This window comes from Narcine bancroftii, chromosome 8, assembly GCF_036971445.1.
Source record: "Narcine bancroftii isolate sNarBan1 chromosome 8, sNarBan1.hap1, whole genome shotgun sequence".
NCBI lineage: Eukaryota > Metazoa > Chordata > Chondrichthyes > Torpediniformes > Narcinidae > Narcine > Narcine bancroftii.
Genome location: NC_091476.1, coordinates 64,921,788 through 64,946,329, shown reverse-complemented (window position 1 = coordinate 64,946,329; position 24,542 = coordinate 64,921,788). Strand labels below are relative to the sequence as shown.

The 24,542-nt window shown below is 37.2% G+C and overlaps 1 protein-coding gene and 1 long non-coding RNA gene across 2 annotated transcripts in view; one reads left to right on the top strand and one right to left on the bottom strand.

Annotated features, from left to right (window-relative positions):
• The window catches only part of LOC138740786 (uncharacterized), a 58,444-nt gene extending 48,395 nt beyond the window's left edge, over positions 1–10,049 (top strand). Inside the window, exon 2 of the long non-coding RNA XR_011343167.1 lies at positions 9,753–10,049. This is a non-coding gene — a long non-coding RNA (uncharacterized lncRNA). The remainder of the gene's footprint in view (positions 1–9,752) is intronic.
• The window catches only part of ahnak (AHNAK nucleoprotein), a 95,673-nt gene that overhangs the window by 30,368 nt on the left and 40,763 nt on the right, over positions 1–24,542 (bottom strand). Inside the window, exons 2-3 of the mRNA XM_069893866.1 lie at positions 21,490–21,590; positions 762–915 (exon numbers count right to left, since the gene is read on the bottom strand). Coding sequence (XP_069749967.1) covers positions 762–915 — 154 coding nt within the window. The 5' untranslated portion in view covers positions 21,490–21,590. The remainder of the gene's footprint in view (positions 1–761; positions 916–21,489; positions 21,591–24,542) is intronic.

Below are 24,542 nucleotides of genomic sequence, written 5' to 3'. Positions count from 1 at the left end.
TTTCATCTTTGTACAATACATGAGAGCTCTGTTGTTATCAAGATGGCACCAACAGAATATCAGCCCCATATGGGCAAGTCGCGTGATAAATTTTTTTCAATTTATGATGTCTTCAGGTGTTGAGTTACAGAGAAAGGTTAAACAGGTTAGGATTTTAGTGAAGAAGAATGAGAGATTTCATGGAAGTTTACAAGATTATGAGAGTTCTAGACAAAGTGGATTTGAGTAGGCTTTTTCCGCAGATGGGGGAGATAAATACAAGAGGCCATGGCTTTAGGGTGAAAGGAGAAAGATTGGGGGAGCATTCGGGGGTAGTTCTTCACTCAGAGTGGTGGGATCAAGCTGCCATCTGATGTGATGAATGCAGGCTTGATCTTAAGTTTTAAGGATAAATTGGATAGATACATGGATGGGAGAGGTCTGGAGGGTTATGGAATGGGAGTAGGTCAATGCGACTAGCAGAATAATGATCAGCACAGAAGGGCCAAATAGCCTATTTTCTGTGCTGTAGCATTCTATGGTCATGTCAGTGCCACAAAAAACTTTGGTTAATGGATCATTTTGGTTAATGGAATTTCAGATAAGGGGAAACGTACTGTATATAAAATTATGAGAGGCATGCAAAATAAAGAGATATAGACCATGTGCAAGCAGATGTGCAGTTTACCATGGTCACCAGGGACATGGTGGGCTGAAGGGTCTGCTCCTACTTCTATATTCTATTTGAAGGAAGACCATCAGTTGAGCAGCAGGGATCTTACCTTCCTTCATTACTCCACTCTTTCCGACTGCTGAGTTCTCCTCCACATCCTTGATGAAGATCCCTTCATCACGGCCACTTATAGTGAATCCATGTGCGGCAGCTCCTGACCAGTTTGGGAGCAACACATCTAAATCATCGTCTTTTTTAGCCATCTGCAGATACAAGAGGGAACACAGTATTTTTACTCAACTAATTATACATGGCAGAAGTAGTGCTGACTGGAAAGTTACTGTTGTGGCATGAGATCAGTGCAAGAGACCAGGAAAAGCATTAGGTCTTATATTCTGATTTGAAAAATGAGAAGCAACACATATTAAAGAGAGGACAAAAGCAAAAAATTTGAACGTATTTGTACCGTATATGTCAGTGTATAGGATGACCCCCAGATTTTCCATTTAAAATGTAGGTTTTGAGCTATACCATTTCTATAGGATGACTCCCTAAATCTGGCACGTAACACTGACTAATGGAGAGATGCTGTCACAATATTTTAATACCAAATTACCCAGTAAAGGTGTAAATTTTATTAGCATATTTTAAAATAAACATGTGAGGAAGGAGTGCCGAGGGCTTGACTGGGACACCTGAGTGGAGGTGAGCTGGGTTGTCAGCACAAGGAAAGTGTGCCAAAGGCCTGACCGGGTCACTTGAGTCAGAGCAGGCAGGATAGGGTTAGAGTATAGAGGGGGAGGGGGAAGATGGCAATGGTGTTGAGACTTGGCTGTCAAGGGTCGGATTTTAGACTGGTGTACAAGATTACCCTGATTTGGATGCGTGGTTTTTAGTTTTGTATTGTTCTACACACCAGCATATATGGAAATTAAACATCTCATGCTTGCAAGATAGGTTACCCAAGCATTTAGTGAAGTATATAAAGGATCTCAGATTTGTAAATGGGGTCACTAAGTTATTTGTTTGCATGTGTACACTGAGTAGAGCTTTTTTTTTGCATTACCAATAAGTGGTAATTCTGCCTGGCCCACAGGAAAAAGAATCTCAAGGTTGTATGTGATATCAAGTTGTACTCTGACAATAAATCTGAAAATAAAACATTCATTCAATGACATCTTATGCACAGGTGAAGAAATTTTAGTGCAATAAGGTTGTATCAGATGGGCATTGTACAAGGAGCCAATCACTTGAACCATTTGCTCAACTTGATGCATGTTTTCTTAATAAGGTAATGTGCCATCTGTAATTTGTTTGAATATTTTAGGAACCTACCAAGTGATCCAAAGAAAGTATGGTGGTAAAGCAGCAATACGGGTTGTACGGGGCAGCACGGTTAGCGCAACGCTGTCATTGCACCAGTGATTCGAATCTCAGAGTTTATACATTCAACCCGTGTCTGCGTGGGTTTCCTCCAGGGGCTCTTGTTTCCTCCCACCATTCAAAACATACTGGGGGTTGTAGGTCAATTGGGTGGCATGGACTTGTGGGCTGAAAGGGCCTGTTACTGTGCTGGACATCTAAATTTAATAAATTAAATTAAATTTAAATTTTTTTTAAAAAGTAGCAATGATCAGAGGTGATGGTAGGGGAGGGGGGGAGAGAAAGAAACAAAAGGGGCTTTATACCTAGGAGAAAATGCAGGAGGCTGGACATTGGTATTCCTTCTCCTGTGATTTCAGGCATCTGCTGTCAGTTGTCCTGTTTCAGAAGCATACAGGAAAGCAGGGATTGCTGCTGCTCAATGGAGTACAAGCTTTATGTTTGGATTATCTTCAAGCACACTGTTCCTTAGATGGCCAAAGATTATGCTGTGTACTGAAGGTAATGATAAATGTCATTGTCAATATCGCAATAAGAAGAAAAGGGTGAAAGATTTAAAAGGAAATTTGGGAACTTATTCACGCAGAGTAGAGAGCTGCCAGATGAAGTGGTGAATATAGTCTTAATTTTAACATTTAAGAAAAATGTGGACAGGTACACGGATGGGTGCAGGTCAATGGGACGAGGCAAAATAATAGTTGGGCTGAAGGGCCTGCTTCTGTGGTGCAATGTTCTATGGTTCTAAGGCCTTTGTAAAGGAGTCAGAATTTATTGTCGTGAGGGGGGGTGTCACATGATGACGTAGAGTTAGACTGGAAATCCCTGCTATCCTCGAAAAAGTTGAGAAAAAAAGAGTAAAAATTATTGAAAAAATTAAGGAAAATAGAAGAGAGAAGTTTTTGAAGATTTAAAGAATAATTTAAAATGCCACCAAAGAAAGAAAAACCAGCTGTTCTTCTTCTTTGGCTTGGCTTCGCGGACGAAGATTTATGGAGGTGGTAAAAAGTCCACGTCAGCTGAATGCTCGTTTGTGGCTGACAAGTCCGATGCGGGACAGGCAGACACGATTGCAGCGGTTGCAGGGGAAAATTGGTTGGTTGGGGTTGGGTGTTGGGTTTTTCCTCCTTTGCCTTTTGTCAGTGAGGTGGGCTCTGCGGTCTTCTTCAAAGGAGGTTGCTGCCCGCCAAACTGTGAGGCGCCAAGATGCACGGTTTGAGGCGTTATCAGCCCACTGGCGGTGGTCAATGTGGCAGGCACCAAGAGATTTCTTTAGGCAGTCCTTGTACCTTTTCTTTGGTGCACCTCTGTCACGGTGGCCAGTGGAGAGCTCGCCATATAACACGATCTTGGGAAGGCGATGGTCCTCCATTCTGGAGACGTGACCCATCCAGCGCAGCTGGATCTTCAGCAGCGTGGAATCGATGCTGTCGACCTCTGCCATCTCGAGTACTTCGACGTTAGGGATGTAAGCGCTCCAATGGATGTTGAGGATGGAGCGGAGACAACGCTGGTGGAAGCGTTCTAGGAGCCGTAGGTGGTGCCGGTAGAGGACTCATGATTCGGAGCCGAACAGGAGTGTGGGTATGACAACGGCTCTGTATACACTTATCTTTGTGAGGTTTTTCAGTTGGATGTTTTTCAAGACTCTTTTGTGTAGTCTTCCAAAGGCGCTATTTGCCTTGGCGAGTCTGTTGTCTATCTCGTTGTCGATCCTTGCATCCTATGAAATGGTGCAGCCGAGATAGGTAAACTGGTTGACCGTTTTGAGTTTAGTGTGCCCGATGGAGATGTGGGGGGGCTGGTAGTCATGGTGGGGAGCTGGCTGATGGAGGACCTCAGTTTTCTTCAGGCTGACTTCCAGGCCAAACATTTTGGAAGTTTCCGCAAAGCAGGACGTCAAGCGCTGAAGAGCTGGCTCTGAATGGGCAACTAAAGCGGCATAGTAACACAAGAAATGGAGCAAGGTAAAGAAGAGAAGCCCACCTTGAGGAAGGATCCAGGAGCTGTGCATAAGGTACTGGCCAAAGGGAGACAAGCCGGGAGCTGGAGAGACCTTGGAGATTGCTGTGCAGGGTCTCTCCTGACAACGGCTGCCTGCTGCAGGTGAAGAAGCGACTCTGCACATGTGTGAGGAGTTGTGCATGTGCAGTGTTTAAAAAAAAGAGGAGGCAGTTTTAAAAAAAGGCTCAAGAGGCTTCTAGCTCCAGTGGACAGGAAGAAGAGCAAGAAAAACACTCTGAAGAAGGATTTATGGACAGAATGATGGGAAAAATGAAAGAGACAGCTGATATGAAGAATTACATGGATAATTTCCTGCAATCTAAGAATGTTATTAACAGAAGAAGTTAAGAAATGTGGAGCGAATATAGCTGAAAATAAGTTTTACAAAGAAAGTGGGAAAAAAGATGCAGGAGGTGGACAAAAGATTTGAAGTTATAGATGAAAAAATTAAAGGAAATGAATTTGAAATTCAAGGTATTAAGGAACAAATAAGGTGGTACAAGCTGATGCAGCTGCAACATAAGAACAACTAATGCAAAAAATAGACACTTTAGAAAATTTCAGAAGGAATAACATAAAGATTGTTGGACTTAAAGAAGGCGATAAAGGACAGGAAATCAAGAAGTTTGATTCCGGAAACTTTAGGAGTAACTGAATTCCAAGGAGATGTCGAGATTGAGAGAGCACTGAGACCAAAGCCACAACCAAATCAGAAACCTTGTCTGATACTTGTTAAATTTCTTCGTTATGAAGTAAAAGAAATCGTAGAACTGGCAGCTAAACAGGCAAAAAAAAGACAATTGCCTTTGGTTTAAAACGGGAGTATGATTTTCTTTTACCCTGATACAAGTTTTGATTTGTTAAAAAATAGAAAGGAATTTAATGCAGTAAAAAATGTATTATGGAAAAAGGAGATTCTTTGAGGAGTCTAATGAGGCAAAGGAGTATGCTGATTCTTTGCCAGAGAGAGAGGGGGGGGGAGTGGGCAAGTGGCTGTTGATACTTGAAAGGTCCCTATGAGTGTGAAAGAGTTAAGATGTAACTGAAAATTTCAAGAGGGTTTAAATGGGTGGAAGATATATGTTTAAAAAGATTCTTGAATTCTTGAATGAATAAGAATGAATAGTCATTATGTAATAGGGAATGTATTGTATTTCAAGTGAGTTAGTTGGGAAAATGGAGCTGACTACTGTGGAATCATCCAAGCAAGTGTGGTTTTTACCACAACTTGTATAGATCAGGAAGTTAAAGCTGTTAAAACATCATGTATCTTTTGGCGGGATTTTTTTTCCTCTTTCTTTTGTTTTTTTTTAAATATTTGTTTCTTATTGTTGTACACCTAGATTAATTAAGAATAATACTAGATATGTTGCTAACACTGTGAAAGTTAGAGATGGTGGATGGATGGACAAAGGATTTTATAGAGGTACCTGATGGCAGGGAAATTAAATTTTGCTAGTATTAATATAAATGGAATACAGAATCAAATAAAACAGAAAAAAGTTACTATATATTTAAAAAAAGCAGATATTGCAAGAAATTTATTTGACGGAAAAGGAGCATCAAAAGTTGAAAAGAGATTGGATTGGATTTGGCATCTTCATTTAATTCAAAAGCTAGAGGTGTGGCAATGTTAATACATAAAAATTTACCAATTAGAATATTAAATACAACTATAGATATGTAATGGTTACTTGTCAAATCTATTAAGAATATTGGACTTTATTGAATGTTTATGCACCAAATGCAGATGATGGAAAATTTATATAAGACATATTTCTGCAATTAATGAGTCCAAAAGGAAAAATATTAATAGGAGATTTCAATTTTACCTCAGATCCAAAGTCAGATAGGGTAGTAAAATTTATAAAATGTAAAGTAGCTAGATTGCTACAGATTTAATGAAAGATATGGGATATAGCTAGATTGCTACAGATTTAATGAAAGATATTTGAAGATGAACTCATCCAAGTGATAAGGGACTATTCTTTTTATTCTTTTAAACATAAAACATATTCACATATAAATATGTTTATAGTTTCTGCACAGTTACAAGCTAGAGTTCAAAAGGTAGAATATTTTTTTAAAAACTTTATATCCTGATAATTCTCCAAATTTCAACAAACACTCTTGCAGTTGTTTTAACGATCGTTCCGATTCTGTCAGGTATACCAACACGTCATCCGCAAATAAGTTAATTTTATATTCTTCATTCTTAACACTCATCCCTCCAATTTCTTCATTTTGTCTAATAGCCTGAGCTAATGGTTCAATAACCAATGCAAATAAGCTGGTTACAGTGGGCAGCCCTGTCAAGTTGAACGAGTCAATTTAAATGGCAAAGAAATCTGTCATTTGTCACCACCCTAGCAATCGGGTTCGTATATAAAGCCTTAACCCAACCAATAAAAAAAAGGGCCGAATTTAAATTTCTCTAACATTTTAAGTAAAAAATCCCACTCAAACTTATCAAAAGCTTTTTCTGCATCTAATGCAACCACCATAAGATGGTCAGGTTGCTTTTGATAAGCATTGACCAAAGTAATTAATCAAAATATTTTGTTTAATGCATTTCTATTCTTAATAAAACCAGTTTGATCAAATATGTACCAATTTAGGCAAATATTTAGCAAGTCTATTAGCTAATACTTTCGCTATAATTTTATAATCCACATTTAATAAAGAAATAGGTCTATACGAAGACACTTTTAATGGATCTCTATCTTCTTTTGGAATGACAGTTATGAAAGCACAAGAACATGATTCTGGTAACTTCTGATCTTCAGTAACTTGATTCAACACTTCTCCAAATTCATTCGAAAAATCATCATAAAAAAGTTTATAAATTTCCACAGGGAATCCATCGTCCCCTGGGGACTTTCCATTTGGAATTTCCTGAATAGCTTCCTTAATTTCAAAATCCATAAATGGAGATTCCAATGCCTGAACATCATTTCCATCTAATACCGGTAACTTTAATTTAGATAAGTAAGAATCACTAGAACCATTATCCTGTTTCCCCTCAGAAGTATATAATTTTTGATAAAATGAATAAAACTAGTCATTAATTTCCTGAGGCTTGAATTCTTCTTAACAGCATTAATGGTTCAAGACACCTATTCAGCTTTCAATTGGCAAGCAAGTACCTTATGAGCTCTTTTCCCCAACTCACAATAACATTGTTTAGATCGATTAATTAAGCGCTCAAACTGATGTTTGTAAAGTATTATATGTAATTTCAACCTCTTTAATGCAACTTTTTAAAAAATCTTCTGTTACACCTTTCTGAAAATCCTTCTCTAACTCAGCAATTTTATTTTCTAACTCTGAACTTTCTGCCATATATCGTTTCTTAAGTTTCATAGAATAACTAATGATCTGCCCTCTCAAATAAGCTTTTAAAGCATCCCATATTACAAAAAGACTATCCATAGAATTAACATTTTCAGTCAAAAATAAAGAAATCTGCTCTTTAACAAAAATAACAAACTGGTTTCTTCAATAACATTACATTAAACCTCCATCTAAACAACGAACGTAGTACCTCCGAACTTTCACAAGAAAAAAATAATAGTGAATGGTCTGATATAACTCTACTTTTATCTTCAGCTCGTAATACTCTACCTTGTAAATTGCTGACACCAAAAATAAATAAATTCTAGAAAACGAATCATGTCTCGAAGAATAAAAAGAAAAATCTTTCTCTGTGGGGTTAGCTTTTCTCCAAATATCCACCAAATTTAAATCTTTCATTAACGCATTAATTTGTGTTGCCATCTTTGATTTCTTTATACTTTTCGGATTTCTATCTAAAAAAGGGCCAAGCACACAGTTAAAATCACCACCAACTAAAACATTTTCATTAGCTTGAGTTAACAATAAAAAAGCTTCTGAAATAAACCGCTCATCATCTATATTAGGGGCATAAAGATTCAACAAAGTCCACAATTCAGCAAAAATTTTACAATTCACTCTTAATACTCTGCCAGCATACTCCTCTGAAGATTCCAATTCAAAGGGTAAATTTTTATGAATCAAAATCACTACTCCTCTTCACTTAGAATTAAAAGAAAAAACATAACCAACCCAATCCCTTTTCAATTTTAAATGTTCTTTCTCAGTCAAAAGTGTTTATTGTAAAAAAGCAATATCAATTTTCATTTTTTTTAATATGCCAATATTCTCTTTCTCTTAAATTGATTATTTAACCCCTGCACATTAAAAGTTGCAAAATTCAATTGAGACATCTTTTTAAACTACTAATATATTTACACACTATAAAATAATGCTCCCCTCTACAATTCTTCCAAAGAAAAAAAACCCTCAAAAAAGAAAAAAAAAACCCACCCAAAGGTAGTAATACCCTAAAAAACTGGGTGTGGTAAACCCACTGGTGGTTTTCAGTGTCATTCACCCCCACCCCCTCACAGCCAGATACGTATTAATTATTTAATCAAACACAATTGAATATAGTCCATATATTCAGCCCAATGATTCCAAGCCCAACAACTGCTCCGGATCTTCAACATCAAGAAGACTTCATGTTATCTGTTCTTTCTTTCCATAATTTCGATTCTCATGTCCATTCTCATTTCTGTTTACTCTCCTCTTAGGAGATAACTGAGGAGAAGGTCCATTTCTTCGCAATTCCAGCAAAGAATTGGCAAAAACCAAAGCATCATGATCATTCTCAAAAAATTGAGATTGAAAATTTCCATAGAAAACCTTCAAAATTGCAGGATAACGAAAAGCAAACTTGTAACCTTTTTGCCACAAAATGCCTTTAGCCGTATTAAATTCCCATCAACTTCTAATAACCTCTTGACTCAAATCAGCATAAAAAAGCACCCTATTATGTTGAACCATTAATGGAGGTCGATTCTGTCTTGCGTTCTGCACTGCCATACGCAAAATCATTTCACAATCTTGATACTTTAAACAATGAATCAAGACTGCTCTCGGTGCTTGTCTTGGAAGTGGTCTTCTCAGAGCTCTATGAACCCTATCCAATTCCAAGCCTTCAGGGAAAAGCTCTTTACTCAGCACCTCTGGGATTCAGTGCTTAAAATTTTTTAATGGGTCAGCACCTTCCATGTTCTCTGGGAGACCAACTATTTTCACATTATTCCTCCGGCTTTGATTTTCCAACGAATCAATCTTCTTTATTAAATCTCTTTTCTGAATCCCCCAATCTACAAAAGAACCTTCCACTTTTTTCATTTTTTTCTCTATTATGTTCGACCTGAGCTTGACACTCAAGAGAAAGCTGTTTCAATTTTCTTAAAATTATCTTGCAGTGTCAACTGATTTTATCCATTTATTAATATCACTTTTAACTAGTCATTTCATGTTTCACAGTTGACATTTCATCGCACAAAGTATTCATTTTTATTTTCATCTCCTAAATCGTTGAGTCATATTTGAGTTGATATTTGTTTTGACATATTATGCATTTGCTGTATTTGACCAGTAATCCCTTCCAAAAGAGTGAACACTAAATCCAGTCCAGATTCCATTTCCATTTTTTGAGATTCACCTTCTTTAACTGCAAGCTCCTTCTCCTCCTGGACTAATTCCAATAAGGTAAGTTCCTCTTCTTCCTCAGTCATTGTAGGTCCTTTGAATGGCTGCGGGTCTGGACACCTGATGCCGGTACCCCGACTTCTTTGGGACGCCGGCGTTCGGGCTCTCCCACATCACCAATTTTTTCCAACAGCTCCCGGGCCCGCGATGCCACACACAGGCCAGGCAAGGCCGTTCGGACGTGCAGAGGCATCTTCCGACGCTACCCTGCACGCCATTGGGCCGCCCAGTGAGGTCGTGGGTCCCCTTATCGGCCATGCCGCCCGTACGCACGGCTTCATGTGAATGTGGGTCGGCAACAGCTGAACTCACCGAAGTGGCGGCACCATCTTGCAGATGCAGGATCGGCACCGGAGTCAAACTCGAATGGGCTGGAGTCCTCTGAGGCTTGGAGACTCTCAACAATGACTCCATGGATTCAGCTATGCAGGTAGGCCTCAATTCTTCTGCACTTTTATATGGTAGTTTTTTCTGAAGCTGAGGTTTAAACTTTTTCATATTAGATGCCATCATAAAGCACTGTTATTTAAATAACTGTAAATTTTATTTTTAATCATTTTTATACTATTGAAAAACCGGGTATTTAATGATCCAGCTGGGGAGAGGTGGAACACATGTCTTCCTTCTACGCCATCTTGCCATGCCCACAAAGGTAGAATATTAACTGAGAGTTTTATCTGATCATTCACCATTAGTTTTGTCAATTGTATTGGAGGATGAACAAAATATAGGTTGTAGATGGAGACTTAATACAATATTATTAGAGAAAAGATTTTTGTGATATCATAAGAAAACAGGAAACATTTTTTTTAGAAACTAATGAAAATTCAGTTACTATATCAGATCCCATGAAGTCATATTTAAGAGGTCAAATAATAAGTTATACATCTAAAGAAAGTAGACCAATTGGAAAAGGAAATTTTAAATTTAGAGAATGAACTACATATCAAAAAATGAAGAAAAAAAGATTATTGGAACCAAAAAAATTAAGATTTAATACAATACAAACTTATACTCATGAGAACTCGGCAGAAATATTATGAACTAGCTGAAAGAGCTCACAAAGTATTAGCGTGACAATTAAAAGTTGAACAAGTATCAAGAACAATAGTTGCAACGAAGAATGAGAATGGCCAAATCACCTATGATGCAAGAAATAAATGATAATTTTAGAAATTTTTACAATTATATCAATCAGAATCTCTGAAAGATGAAAAAAAAATAGAGAAATATTCATCACGTTAAATTACCTGTGTTAAATATGGAAGAAAAATTTGAGTTATCTAATCTTTTTTCTGTGATAGATGTCATTTTATAGAATAATAAAGCCCCAGTTGAAGATGGTTTTCCTCCGGAGTTTTATAAAGAATTTAAAGAATTGTTAACTCCTGTATTATTGAAAGTATTAGATCAAATAAGAGAGTCACATGATCTGGCAGAATCTTTCAAAACAGCATTAATAACAGTTACTCCAAAAAAAGGAAAGATTCTTTACAACCTTCCTCTTATAGACCTATATTGTTATTAAATACAGATTATAAAATTGTATCTAAATGATTAGCTAATAGATTAATTAAATATTTACAAAAATTAATAAATATGGATCAAACAGGTTTTATTAAAAATAGATCTGTGGATAATATAGTTAAATTTATGAGTTTATTAAGTGTAGCACAAAAAGAAAAGAAACCAGCAGTGTGGTCACGTTAGACGCAGAAAAAGCATTTGACAGAATAGAATGGGACATTTTATTTAAGGTGTTAAGTACATTTTGAATTCTAACTGTTTTTATATGGATAAAAGTATCATATTATCAACTAAAAGTTAAAGTGGTCACAAATAGGCAAATATCAAAGTCATTTTTATTAGAGAGATCATCTAGGCAAGGATGCCTGTTATCACCATTTTTATTTGTCATAGAACAAATATTCAATATTCTATGTTGGCCATAGAACCTTTGGTGGAAATAATTAGAAGAGACAATGAGATTAAAAGTTTTGAGATAGACAATAAAGAACATAAAATTAGTTTATTTGCAGATGATGTTATAGATGATGTTATATAATTGTGCAAATTAAATGCAAGATTAGTAGAATATGGTTTAGTGTCAGTTGACAAAGTAAATAGTGATAAGAGTAAAGTGATGCCTATGGTTGATATGGATTATACACAAATTTTTTAAAAATGACAATTTAAATGACAAAAATCAGCAATTAAATATTTAGGAATAAAAATAGATAGAGATTTAAATAATTTATTTAAATTGAATTGCATACCACTATTTAAAAAATTGAGGAAGATTTTTAAAATTGGGAAGATTTGCCATTAACTTTAATGGGACGAGTAAATTGTGTCAAGATGAACATTTTTCCAAGAATACAGTATTTATTTTAATCATTACCCATTCCTCTACCAGAGAAGTTTTTCCAAGAGCTAAATAAACATATAAGGAAATTTACTTGGAGAGATAAAATGCCAAGAGTAGCTCTGGAAAGACTGATTTGGAAATTTGAACAAGGAAGATTAAGATTACCAAATTTTAAAAATTATTACAAAACAGCCCAATCAAGATTCTTGTCCCGTTATAATTGGAGAAGCAGCAGCGTGGGTTCATATTAAAATGAATAAAATAGGAGAATCAACCAAGGGTATTTTTATATAAATGGAATAATGAATTATTGAACAAGAAAACAGAAGTACTAATATTATATGGAATTCATATGGAAAGAGGAATTAAAAGTGATCAAATACCAAAGATGTTGAAACAAAATCAGCTTATTCTTTTTACATTGAATAATCCTTTTTTGATATTTGATATAGTAAGGTATACAGAGAATAAAAGATGGTTTTCTAGATACCTTTTTTAATGACTTTTGAACAAATGTAAGATAAATATGAAATACCAAATAATAATTTTTTCAATTTAAAATTTGTTTGCAAGGGAAATTAGGTGCGAGTTTAAGACTGCCAGACAGAGCCAATTTGAATATTTAATTACAGATACATTTATTGAGAAATTTATTACAAATATATATATAAAATTACAAGATACTATGGAAAAAGAAGAACTATATAAATCAAAACAAAGATGGGAAAAAGAGATAAATATACAAATTCAAGAAGAAGTTTGGTCAAGATTGTGCCAAGAGAGTGTAACAAATACAATTAATGTTAGATATCATATAGTATAATTTTCTCCATCAATTGTATTATACTCAAAATAAATTAAAAAGATTAAACTCAAATTATTCTGATAAATGTTTTAGATGTAATAAGGAAGTAGGGACCTTTATACACTCAGTTTGGTCCTGTGTTAATGTGGAGAAATCTTGGAAAGATTTGAGCATATTATTAGGACAAATTATGAAGATAAAAATACAAAAGGATCTCAGAATATTTTTACTTGCTAATATATATGAAGAAGATGTGAAATTAAAGGAATAAATATCAAGAAAAATTTCTTAATATAGCAATAGCGGGGTAGCAAAAAAATGTGTAGCAGTGGAAAACAGAAAATTTTATAATGATAGACAGACGGAACATGGAAATACAAAACTGTATATCATTGGAAAAAAATTACTTATAATTTAAGGAATCAGATTGGGAATATCTATGATTTGGGAACCATATATAAAATTTGTTAATAAAAATATCACCCACTCCTCTCAATCAATAATCAGGAGATACAATAGTTATATCAAGAGAATATGATTAATGATTAATATATAGTCTAGGTTTTTTTCTTTACCTCCTTGTGGGAGGGGTTTTTAGGGGAAACTATGAATTTTTTGTATCATCTAGTATTGAATAATATTGTATCGTCTATATATAATTGAATAATTGTTAGGCATTATTACAAGCTATAAATTAGATTTTCAAAAATAATTTATTGTCATGAACACGTCATAAAATTCAGTGTTTTGCAGCAGTGCAAACATTCATATTATAATCATCTCACAACTTTCCTATAAAAAATTTAAATAATAATGCACGAAAAGTAAGGCAATGTCTTTGGTTCATTGATTTTTCAAGAATCTGATGGCAGCAAGGAAGAAGCTGTCCTTGTGCTACTGAATTCCCTTCTTTAGGCTCCTATACCTTTTCCCCAAGGAGGATATGACCTTGTGGTGGAGGTCTTTGAGGATGGAGGCTGCTTTTTTAAAGACACCGCCTCATGTAGATGAGAGTGTTCGGTGACATACCAAATCTCCTCATAAAGTGTAGCCACTGGCGAGCCGAGCCTTCTTGGTGATTGCATCAACATGGAGGCTTCAGGTCAGATCCTTGGAGATGTTAACCCCAGAAATGTGACCCTCTCCACCACTGAGCCCTCAAATGAGAACAGGGTTGTGTTCCCTTGACTTCCTGAAGTCCACAATTATCTCCTTAGTTTTGCTGACGTTGAGTGCAAAGTTGTTGTTATCATAGCATTCAGTGAGCTGATCTATCTCCCTCCTGTACGTTTCCTCATTTCCACAGTTGTGGTGTCATCAGCAAACTTGTAGATAGCATTGGAATTGTGCCTGGCCACACAGTCCACTTTCCATGGACCTGGACTTTCATTATTTTGTTGTGGGGGTGGGTGGGGGGGGGGGGAGAGAGCGGAAGAGGTGCAGTCTTATACAGTAGGAGCAGATTGAAATTGAATGTTGTGGATCCCAGCTTGCATGCCATCATGGTTCAGATTTTTGACGAGACGAAGAGTCTTACCAGATTGAGGGGAGGGGGTGGGATGGGAGAGTTCCTCTTATTTTATTCTTTTTTATCATCTTTTTATTGTATTTTTCTCCCTTTGGTTCAACATGGACATTGAATCTATGTTGAGGAGTCACGTGATGGAGTAGTGGCCAGACGGTGAACTCCAGCCCTCTCCAGAAAAGTCGGGAAAAACGAGAGAAAATACAAAGGCACAGAAATACAAGTTAAAGAAAAGTGAATATAAAGGTGGAAAGAAGATGGAGACAAAAGGAGAAAAATCAAAATCAACGGAAAGAAGAGAGGAAGAGAAGACAACGGAGGAAAAAGGTGAAGGCCTTACCTGTCCGAAGAGGCCCGCTGCGGAGAGAAGACCCCACTACCTCAGGTCGGTAGAAAGAGAACTACAACAATGGCTCACAGAGCCGAGTAAAAGTGCGCAACCGCGCATGCGCGACTCCTCGCGCATGCGCGATGCGCATACAAAAAAACACACCGACGGGAGGGGGGACCAGCTGGGGAGTCGATCTCCACAGCCGGCAACGACAGCTGCAGAACACCTGCAGCAAGAAGACACCACAGAAGACAATGGAAACAAGAAAGAAGAGGAGGAAAGGGCAGCAAAGAAACAACAGATGGTCAACCTAGAGGAAGAAGAAGAGGAAGAGGAAGAGTACAGGGAAATAGAAGAAGAAAAGATAGGCAAGGTAAAGGAGGTACTTGCTCTTGTTAGAGGATACATGGAGTCATTTAAAGAATGGCAAACACAGGAATTCAATGATTTAAGAAGAAGAATAAACAACACAGAAAAGAAAATAAATAAAATGGATATGACCTTAACAGAAATGGGGAAAAAAATGGACAAGATGGAAGAACGGGCAATAGCAGCAGAAATGGAGGTAGAAGACTTAAAAAAGAAATTGGAGGAATCTAATAAAAAAACTAAAGAGACACAAGAATTACTAGCCCAAAAAATAGATATAATGGAAAATTATAACAGAAGAAATAACATAAAGATAGTGGGCCTTAAGGAAGATGTAGAAGGCAAGAATATGAGGGAGTTTATAAAAGAATGGATCCCTAAGGCCCTAGGATGTCCAGAACTACAGCAAGAAATGGAAATAGAAAGGGCACATAGAGCATTGGCCCCTAAACCACAACCACAACAAAAACCAAGATCTATTGTAGTAAAATTCCTAAGATATACTACAAGAGAAAAGGTGCTGGAGAAGACAATGGAAAAAGTAAGAGAGGGCAACAAACCACTGGAGTATAAAGGGCAAAAAATCTTCATTTATCCAGATATAAGCTTTGAACTCCTAAAGAAGAGAAAAGAGTTCAATGCAGCAAAAGCGATTTTATGGAAGAAAGGATATAAATTTACACTGAAGCATCCTGCGGTATTGAAAATATTTATTCCAGGACAACAAAACAGACTATTCTCGGATCCAGAAGAAGCACGAAAATTTGCAGAACAATTACAAAAATAGACTGAGGGATGAAGACGGGTAATGAGAGCAAAAATTATCACGATTGATATGTATGTGGGTAAAGACAAAAATAGACTGAGGGATGAAGACGGGTAAGGAGGGTAAAAATGACCACGATTGATATGTATGCGGGTAAAGAGGTATAAGAGTGAATAGAGACAACGGGCATATGTGAAAGTATCTGTAATTAGAGGAAAACATAGAAAGTATAGACAAGAATTAATAAGGGAAGGTAATGGAATAGAGAGAATAAGGAGGGAATTAAAAGAGTGACCTTTGTGACATATGAAAAGTGAAATCTTTTCTGGGGGGGGCTGGGTGGGGGGAAAAGAGCGGTCACTGCAAAATCAGTTGACGCTTGCGAGTGGATTCGCAAATCCAAATGGAGAGGGGAGATGTGGTTGTCCGACAAGGGATAAAGGGCAACTCAGGAGGGGAAGGGGAGATTGGGGATAAAGAAGATAGAAATAGGAGAATAAGGAAAAAGTTGGATGTTGTAGGAATGTTGTCTGGTAAAGAGTTGAAAATAAGAAAACAGAAATGGAAAAGGAGGAAAGGTAATGATGGAAAAACGGAAAGAGAAGATAAACAAAATATAAAATGGCTACGCTGAACTATATGACTCTAAATATTAATGGAATACATAACCAAATTAAAAGGAAGAAACTACTAAATTTACTGAAAAAGGAAAAAATAGATATAGCATTTGTCCAAGAAACACATTTAACTGAATTGGAGCACATGAAATTAAAGAGAGATTGGGTAGGACATGTAACAGCAGCATCGTATAATTCAAAAGCAAGAGGAGTGGCTATATTAATTAGCAAAAATGTGCCATTTAAAATAGAAGAGGAAATAATAGATCCAGCAGGGAGATATGTTATGATAAAATGTCAGATATATTCAGAGCTTTGGAATCTACTTAATATATATTCACCTAACGAAGAAGATCAAAAGTTTATGCAAGATATCTTTTTGAAGGTAGCTAATACGCAAGGGAACATACTAATAGGAGGGGATTTCAATCTGAATTTGGATCCAAATATGGATAAAACGGGGAAAAAAATTAACAGGAAGAACAAAGTAACCAAATTTATAATTAAATCAATGCAAGAAATGAAACTTGTGGACATATGGAGGAAACAAAACCCAAAAGAAAAGGAATACTCATACTACTCGACTAGACATAAAACATACTCAAGGATAGACCTATTCCTGTTATCAGCCCACATACAAGGGAGAGTTAGGAAAACGGAATATAAAGCTAGACTATTATCGGACCACTCACCCCTGTTATTGGCAATAGAGCTAGAAGACATCCCTCCAAGAATGTATAGATGGAGATTAAACCCCATGCTACTTAAAAGACAGGATTTTAGAGAATTTATTGAAAAACAATTAAAAATGTACTTTGAAGTAAATACGGAATCAGTGGAAGATAAGTTTATACTATGGGACGCAATGAAAGCATTCATTAGAGGGCAAATAATAAGTTATGCAACCAAGATGAAGAAGGACTATAATCAGGAAACAGAGCAGTTGGAAAGGGAAATAATAAACATAGAAAAAAAATTAGCAATAAAGGAAGATACAACCAAAAGAAGAGAATTGGCGGATAAAAAAATAAAATATGAAACATTACAAACATATAAGGTGGAGAAGAATATAATGAAGACAAAACAGAAATATTATGAACTAGGGGAAAAAACACACAAAATCCTAGCATGGCAGCTTAAGACAGAGCAAACTAAGAAAACGGTATTGGCAACAAGGAAAAAAGACAAACAAATTACATATAATCCAAAAGAAATTAAGGAAAACTTCAGAGAATTCTATGAACAATTATACCGAACCGAAAACGAAGGGAAAGAAGGGAAAATAGATGAATTTTTGACTAAAATTGAACTACCAAAACTACAAATAGAGGAACAAAATAAATTAACAGAACCATTTGGAACAGTAGAAATACAAGAGATAATAAAAAATTTACCAAATAATAAGACACCAGGAGAGGATGGACTCCCAATAGAATTCTACAAAACATTTAAAGACCTAATAATACCGCCCCTCCTGGATGTAATCAACCAGATTGATGAGACACAAAACTTACCAGATTCATGTAAAACAGCAATAATTACAGTGATACTAAGACATTGAATCTATGTTGGCAATTCTAGGGTCTATTTTAATCCTCTTTATATAAATTGAATGATAATCCAATAATGAGACATAGTTTGAGTATGGACACAATTTGGAAAGTTTTTTAGATTTCAGAGTTTTTCTCTTTCTATTACATCTGATCATCTTTTTCAACCTTTACTAGATTCTGTTTTTAAGTAATGGCATAGATTAGATATTAAACTTTTTAAAGTATTTTTTAATTTCAAAACAATTTTACTTCCTTTGAACGACTGGTGGTAAAATTTAATTTATCGCTCTTTTTTTAAAAATGATATTTACAATTTGTTCAATCAAAGATCCCTGACTTTCTGTGAATTCCTGATGTAAATATTCTTGATTTACAGCTTTCCCATAAATGTTCAATATCAATTATTTATAACAATTTGCTCGACTTAAGAATAGCCTCACTAGTTAAGATCAAGAACGATTGGGAACAGGATTTAAAATGATCCTTTTCGGATGAAGTTTGGGATTCTATTTATAATCTGATCAATATGACCTCCTTCTCCGCACGAAATTGTTTGATGCAATTTAAAGTGCTGCATGGAGTACATAGGTCTAAAGTTAAATGATCTTGTTTTTATTCAGATATAAATCCTCTATGTGACAAATGCAAATTTTTGATGCTTCATTGAGTCACATGTTCTGGACTTGCCCTCGTCTAGAAAAAAATTGGAAAAACATCTCTCAAACTTTATTGGTGATTTTTTTAATATAATTTTTCATTTTTCACACTGTGAACCATATCAACCAAAATATGTACAAACGTATCTCATTAAATTTACACAGTGGTCTTTTCTCCCCTTTTTTTCCCCCCTACCCACCCCCTTCCAATACCCATAAATATTCAACATGTACAATACAAAAACCATTAAAAAAAATTTCACACAAAGGAAAACAAGAAAAATGCATCATCTATTCATTACACACTGAATCCAGTCATTTTGTCTTCTTATCATTTTCATTCTCATCTTAGGGGATGGAGGTCGTAGGCAAGTTCTCTCTGATATGTTTCATGCATGGTTCCCAAATTTGTTCAAACATTGTGACTTTTTAAAAAAAATTATATATCTTTCCAATGGAATACATTTATTCATTTCCATACACCATTGCTGTATACTCATGCTCTCTTCCATTTTCCAAGTTGACATTATACATTTTTTTTGCTATTGCTAAGCTTATCACTCTACTTTTTATGTTACTTAAAAGAAATATCTTTGGATTTTTGGGTATGTTATTTTTTTGTAATTTTATTTAGTATCTGATTTAATTCTTCCCAAAACGTTCTTGCATACATCTCTTTTCCACTTCTTTGCCACCGTTATTACCCTTTTCCCCATTTTCATCTCTTAGTTTTCTCTTATTACACTTAATATACGACAACACATTTAAGATATAAAGTACCCCCGCAGTTCCCACATCCACTAATAACTTAACCCCAAAGTTCCCCTCTCTCTGAGTTGCCCCATACCCCTTGCCGGGCAACCACAACTCCCCTTTTCATTTGGGTTGCAATCTTGTTCGCAGCATCAACTGATTTTGCAGTGACTGTTATTCCCCCTCCACCCAGCCCTGTCCAGAAAACACTTTTAAAAAAAAACACACATATTACAAAGCTCTCTCTTTTTTTCCCCCTTACTTCCTTTCTCTTTTTTCTCTTTATATATTGTTTTTACATCTTTATATATACTTTATCGCCATTCTTCATTCTTGTGACATCTCTTCTCCTGTCCTGCAAACCTTCCGCAAATTCTTGCGCTTTCTATGGATCCGAGAACAGTCTATTTTGCTCCCCGGGCATAAATATTTTAAGCACGGCTGGATGTCTTAATATGAATTTATAACCTTTTTTCCATAAAGTTGATTTTACTGCATTAAATTCCTTCCTCCTCTTTGTCTGGGTAAAAAAATATTTTTTGACCCTTGTATTCCAATGGTTCATTATCTTCTCTAATTTTATTCCTTGCCTGTTCCAGTAATTTTCTCTTGTCGTATATCTCAAAAATTTTACTAAGATGGATCTTGGTTTTTGATGTGCCTGTGGTTTCGGAGCTAATGCTCTATGTGCCCTTTCTATTACCATTTCTTCCTGCATTTCTGTCATTCCCAGGACTTTCGGGATCCATCCTTTTATAAATTCCTTTATGTCTGTGCCTTCTTCACCCTCCTTCAGGCCCACTATTTTTATGTTGTTTCACCTTCTATAATTTTCCAACACATCAATTTTCTGACAGTCATGTGTCTCTTTAATTTTTTTGACACTTTCTTCCAATTTTTCTCAAGTCATTTACTTCCATTTCTACAGCCATTTCCTGCTCTTCCACACGCTCTACTCTTTTTCCTATTTCTGTCATTACTAGTTCTAACCTTTGTATTTTATGTTTTTTTGATTTTTCTTTTAATTGCATTAAACGCTAATGATAACCATTCTTTTAGTGATCTCATTTGCTCTTCAAAAAAGACTATCTATATTCTGTTCATCAGTTTTACCTTTTATTTCTCTTTGTCCATCAGTTTTACCTTCTATTTCTCTGTGAAGATCTTGGTCTTCTTCCTCTTCTTCTGTGTCTGTATCTGTGTTTGTGTCTTCTTTTCTTTGTGTCTGTGTCTCTTCTGTTTTTCCTGATGAGCTGCTTGTATCTCTTTGACCGGCCTCTTCTTGCTGGACCTCTTGTTGCTGTTCCTCCCCTCTTGGGCTGCTCGTCTGTTGTGCTTCTTGAGGTTGGTCTTCTTGATGATCTTCCCTCCGTCTGTCTTCCATGTCTGTTTCGTCGCACCCTCTTCTGCTCTACCTTATCCTCCAGTTGAGAGCCCTGGTGTCGGGCGTCTCTCAGCTGCTTGGTCTGTGACAGCCCGCTCCTCTGCTGAGCCCCCCTCCCACCAGTCGGTGTCTTCTTTCTCCTCTGATTGCACACTGCGCACTTTTGTTTGGCTCTGAGAGCCATTTTTGTAATGTACCGGCTGGTGGGCCTCGACTCTGCAGGGCAGGTACTGGCGCTCCTCATCACCACAGCGTCCTGTTCCTTCCTGCAGGTAAGGCCTTCTTCCTTCTTCTCCGGCACCTTTTTTACTTCTTTTTTTTCCAGCTGTTCTTACTTTCTCCTTCCTGGAAGCCATCTTCTTTCTCTTCTCTGTATCTTTATCTTCTGTTTCTTGTACTTTATTTCTGTTATGCTTTGCTTTTTCCTGACTTTTTTTTCTATTTTCCTGGAGAGGGCTGGTTTTCCCAACTGGCCACTACTCCATCACGTGACTCCCCAATCTATTGGTGATTCTTAAGGTCAAATTAGTACTTGCCTTTTAATTACTTTATTTGGATCATTTCAAGAAGATAATGTTTTACTGAATCCAACTCAAAACCAAATTTTACTTTTTACTTCATTGATAGCCAGATGTGTAATTGATAGCCAGATGTGTAATTTTGATTAAATGGAAAGACAATTCTCCACCTGCATGCACTTTTGCACCAATGAGATCAAAAGAGAACCATGCAAAAGGACTTACCTTTGTGTAATGTCTTTGTCTCTTAAGTGTGAAACAAAATCGCTGCCACTTTGGCTGGTAACGGGACTTTCACTTCTCGTGCTTGCTTCAGGCTCACGGCACTGGAAGGGAAGGAAGGGCAGTGAAACACAGCAAATTTCAAAAGCTGGGAGGCTTGATCCACACCTTGGACTGATGGTGGGATAGAACCAAGAAAACTTACCAGAAAAGGATCTAGATCATCTTAAATAAAACTCAACGGATTTGAGGAAAGCAACCTGCCATCCTTAACTGGCCTGGCTTACATGTGACTTTTGCTCTCATTTTCTTGCTGCTCTGCAGTGGCTCTACAAGGCATTTCAGGTTGTTTCCTGCTGGGGAATATCATGGATGTGAGTTTGAGATTGTCCAAATATCAAATTCAGTTTTCAAAGGTCACTTTGGTTGTGGCCAGGAAATGTATAGCCGTTACCTGGAAGTGTGATTCACAGCTGAGCACCACATGTTGGAACGTGGAGATGCAGAGCTGTGCTCCCCTGGAGAAAAGCACATAATCTGAGGGGGAAGTAAAGCATGTACGTTGCACTTTCTTTAAAAGGATCGGTGGAAGGTAAGTTCACGCCAGTCCTGAAACGCCAGGATGGAAGAAATTACTCTGAGACCCGATTTTGTCTCTTTGTTTTGTTTTTTCAGTGCACTTTAGGATTCTCAGGTATCTTCTTGGCCTGTGTTATGTTAGGTTATTTCTCTGACCTTTTTGTTATTTTGTGGCGTTTTATTTTCTTTTTTGTAATTTGTATGCATTTGTTCATTTATTGTTTTCAGGTGGAGAGAGGGGTTTGATGAGTGGAAGGAGGGGAAAAAAAGACTGTATATTATACTCTGTAAAAGGGGACAAATGTTCTCCTGTACTGTTTGAAACGCACGAGTCTGTAAAATCAAAAATAAAATATAAAAAAAAAGCCATTTCAGAAACACCATCAGTTGTCAGCTACGAGCTGTTTTTCTTCTACTCTGTTGGATTAGTCACATTGCCTAAACTCCTCTGCACCATCTCACTTAACCTTTTGTTTCTGGGATCAAAACAAGGCACCAGGTCCAGATAAAAGATGCATACACCAGGATGCTCTTTATTGACATCAGTTCCTGCATTTAACACTATCACCCCCTCAAAATTGATTATCAAGCTCTAAGACATGGGACTCAACATCCCACTGTGTAACTGGATTCCAGATTTCCTTGCCTGCAGACCACAATCAGTGAAGATTGGGGAGAACATCTCCTCCACAATCTCCATCAGTACTGGAGCACCACAGCACTGTATTCTTAGCCCCCTGCTCTATTCACTTTACACCTACAACTACGATGCTCGGTTCAACAACACTGCCATCTACAATTTGGCTGGCAATATTGTACCGCGGTAGTGGGTTGTATAAAAAGGGTTGATGAGTCAGCAGATAGGAGGGAGATTGTTAACTTGGCTGAAAGGTGCACCAACAACAACCTCAGACAATTTCACCAAAACCAAGGAGCTGCTTGCTGATTGTTATCTCAGAGGATCTTTCCAGGACCCAACACACAAATAGCATCATGAAGAAAACACATCAGCACCTCTACTTCTTCAGGAGTTTGGCATGAGGCAAATTTCTACAGACGTATGGTGGAAAATATCCTGTTTGGCTGCATCGTGGTCTGGCACGGGGACACCAATGTCCTTGAGCATAAGGTAGTGAAACCCTCCTCACCATCAAGAACATCAACAAGGAACGCTGCGTCAGACAGCTGCAGCCCCAATCAAGGACCCACACTACGCTCTGTTCTCACCGCTGTCATCAGGAAAGAGGTATCGGTGCCACAAGACTCGCACCACCAGGTTCAGGAACAGCTGCTACCCCTCCATTAAGACTCCTGAACAGCAACTCAATCAGGACTCTTACTTTTGCACTTTTATTATCTTTTCCCCTCTGTATTACACAATGTGTTTACATTTATTTATTTGTTTACGTGTGTACGTTGAGTACAGTTTTTTTTTCCCACTACCAATAAATAGTAATTCTGCATCGTCTACAGGAAAAACAATCTCAGGGTTACTCTGACAATAAAATTGAAATCTAAATCTCCATCAAGTAAAATTAATTTAGTGGTTAGGCTGTCAACATGCCTGGTCAGGGAAAGGCCAAGAGATCTAAAGGACCACTTTTCTATTTATAAGGATAAAATGCGGAAACTGGCCCTTCAGCCTTCGCCAACCATTAAGCACCTCTCTTCTTGCACTAATTGAACCTTAACCCATTTTATTCCCATCAACTACCCCCCCCCAAAACACACACACAACTTGCAAATCAACCTCCTAATTTGATGAAGGGCTCAACCCAGAAACATTTGTTATGTATCTTTATTTTTGCCATATAAAGTACTCTTGTTTGACTTGCTGAGTTTCTCCAACATTGTGTTTTTACTTTAACCATGACGTGCACAGACTTTCACGCTTTACTCAACTTCAAGATTCAATTTATTGTCATTGTAACCAAACAGTATCATATAACACATAATTGCTTTTGCCTGTGTAAGACAAACAGATTTGCCATCAGCAGAAATTGCCTGAAATGCCTCTTACAGTCAGAGAAAGCAAAAGAGAGTTCCCCCAGGGTCACCAAGTGTCCATAGATTTGCCTCCAGCACTTCTGCAGCCACCCAGAGTCCAGTCCAAACCAATGGCAACCTGAGCTCCAGATCTGAACCTCCGACACGGTCAGGAACCCTTTAGCATCCTGGTTCAGATACCTGGAACCTCTTCGAGCCAGTTTCCAGCAGTCCGCAGCCCGATGGTGCAGGCCTCCCAACATCAGTCTACAGCAGCCCAGAGCCTCCACAGGTTTCCCATCTCAAGTTGCCAGCAGCCTGCTGTTGCGTGGATCTTTCAGCCGCAGAGACCCCTCACTGGTCCGCCGCTGTGGTCACTGTCCTGTGGGTCATCTCCTCTGCTTTTCCTTCTCACCGCTTTCTGGTGCCCCTGCACCAGTCCTCCACTCCCTTGGAGTTTGCAACCCCCTTGTGGCTGCTGCCAATCAGAG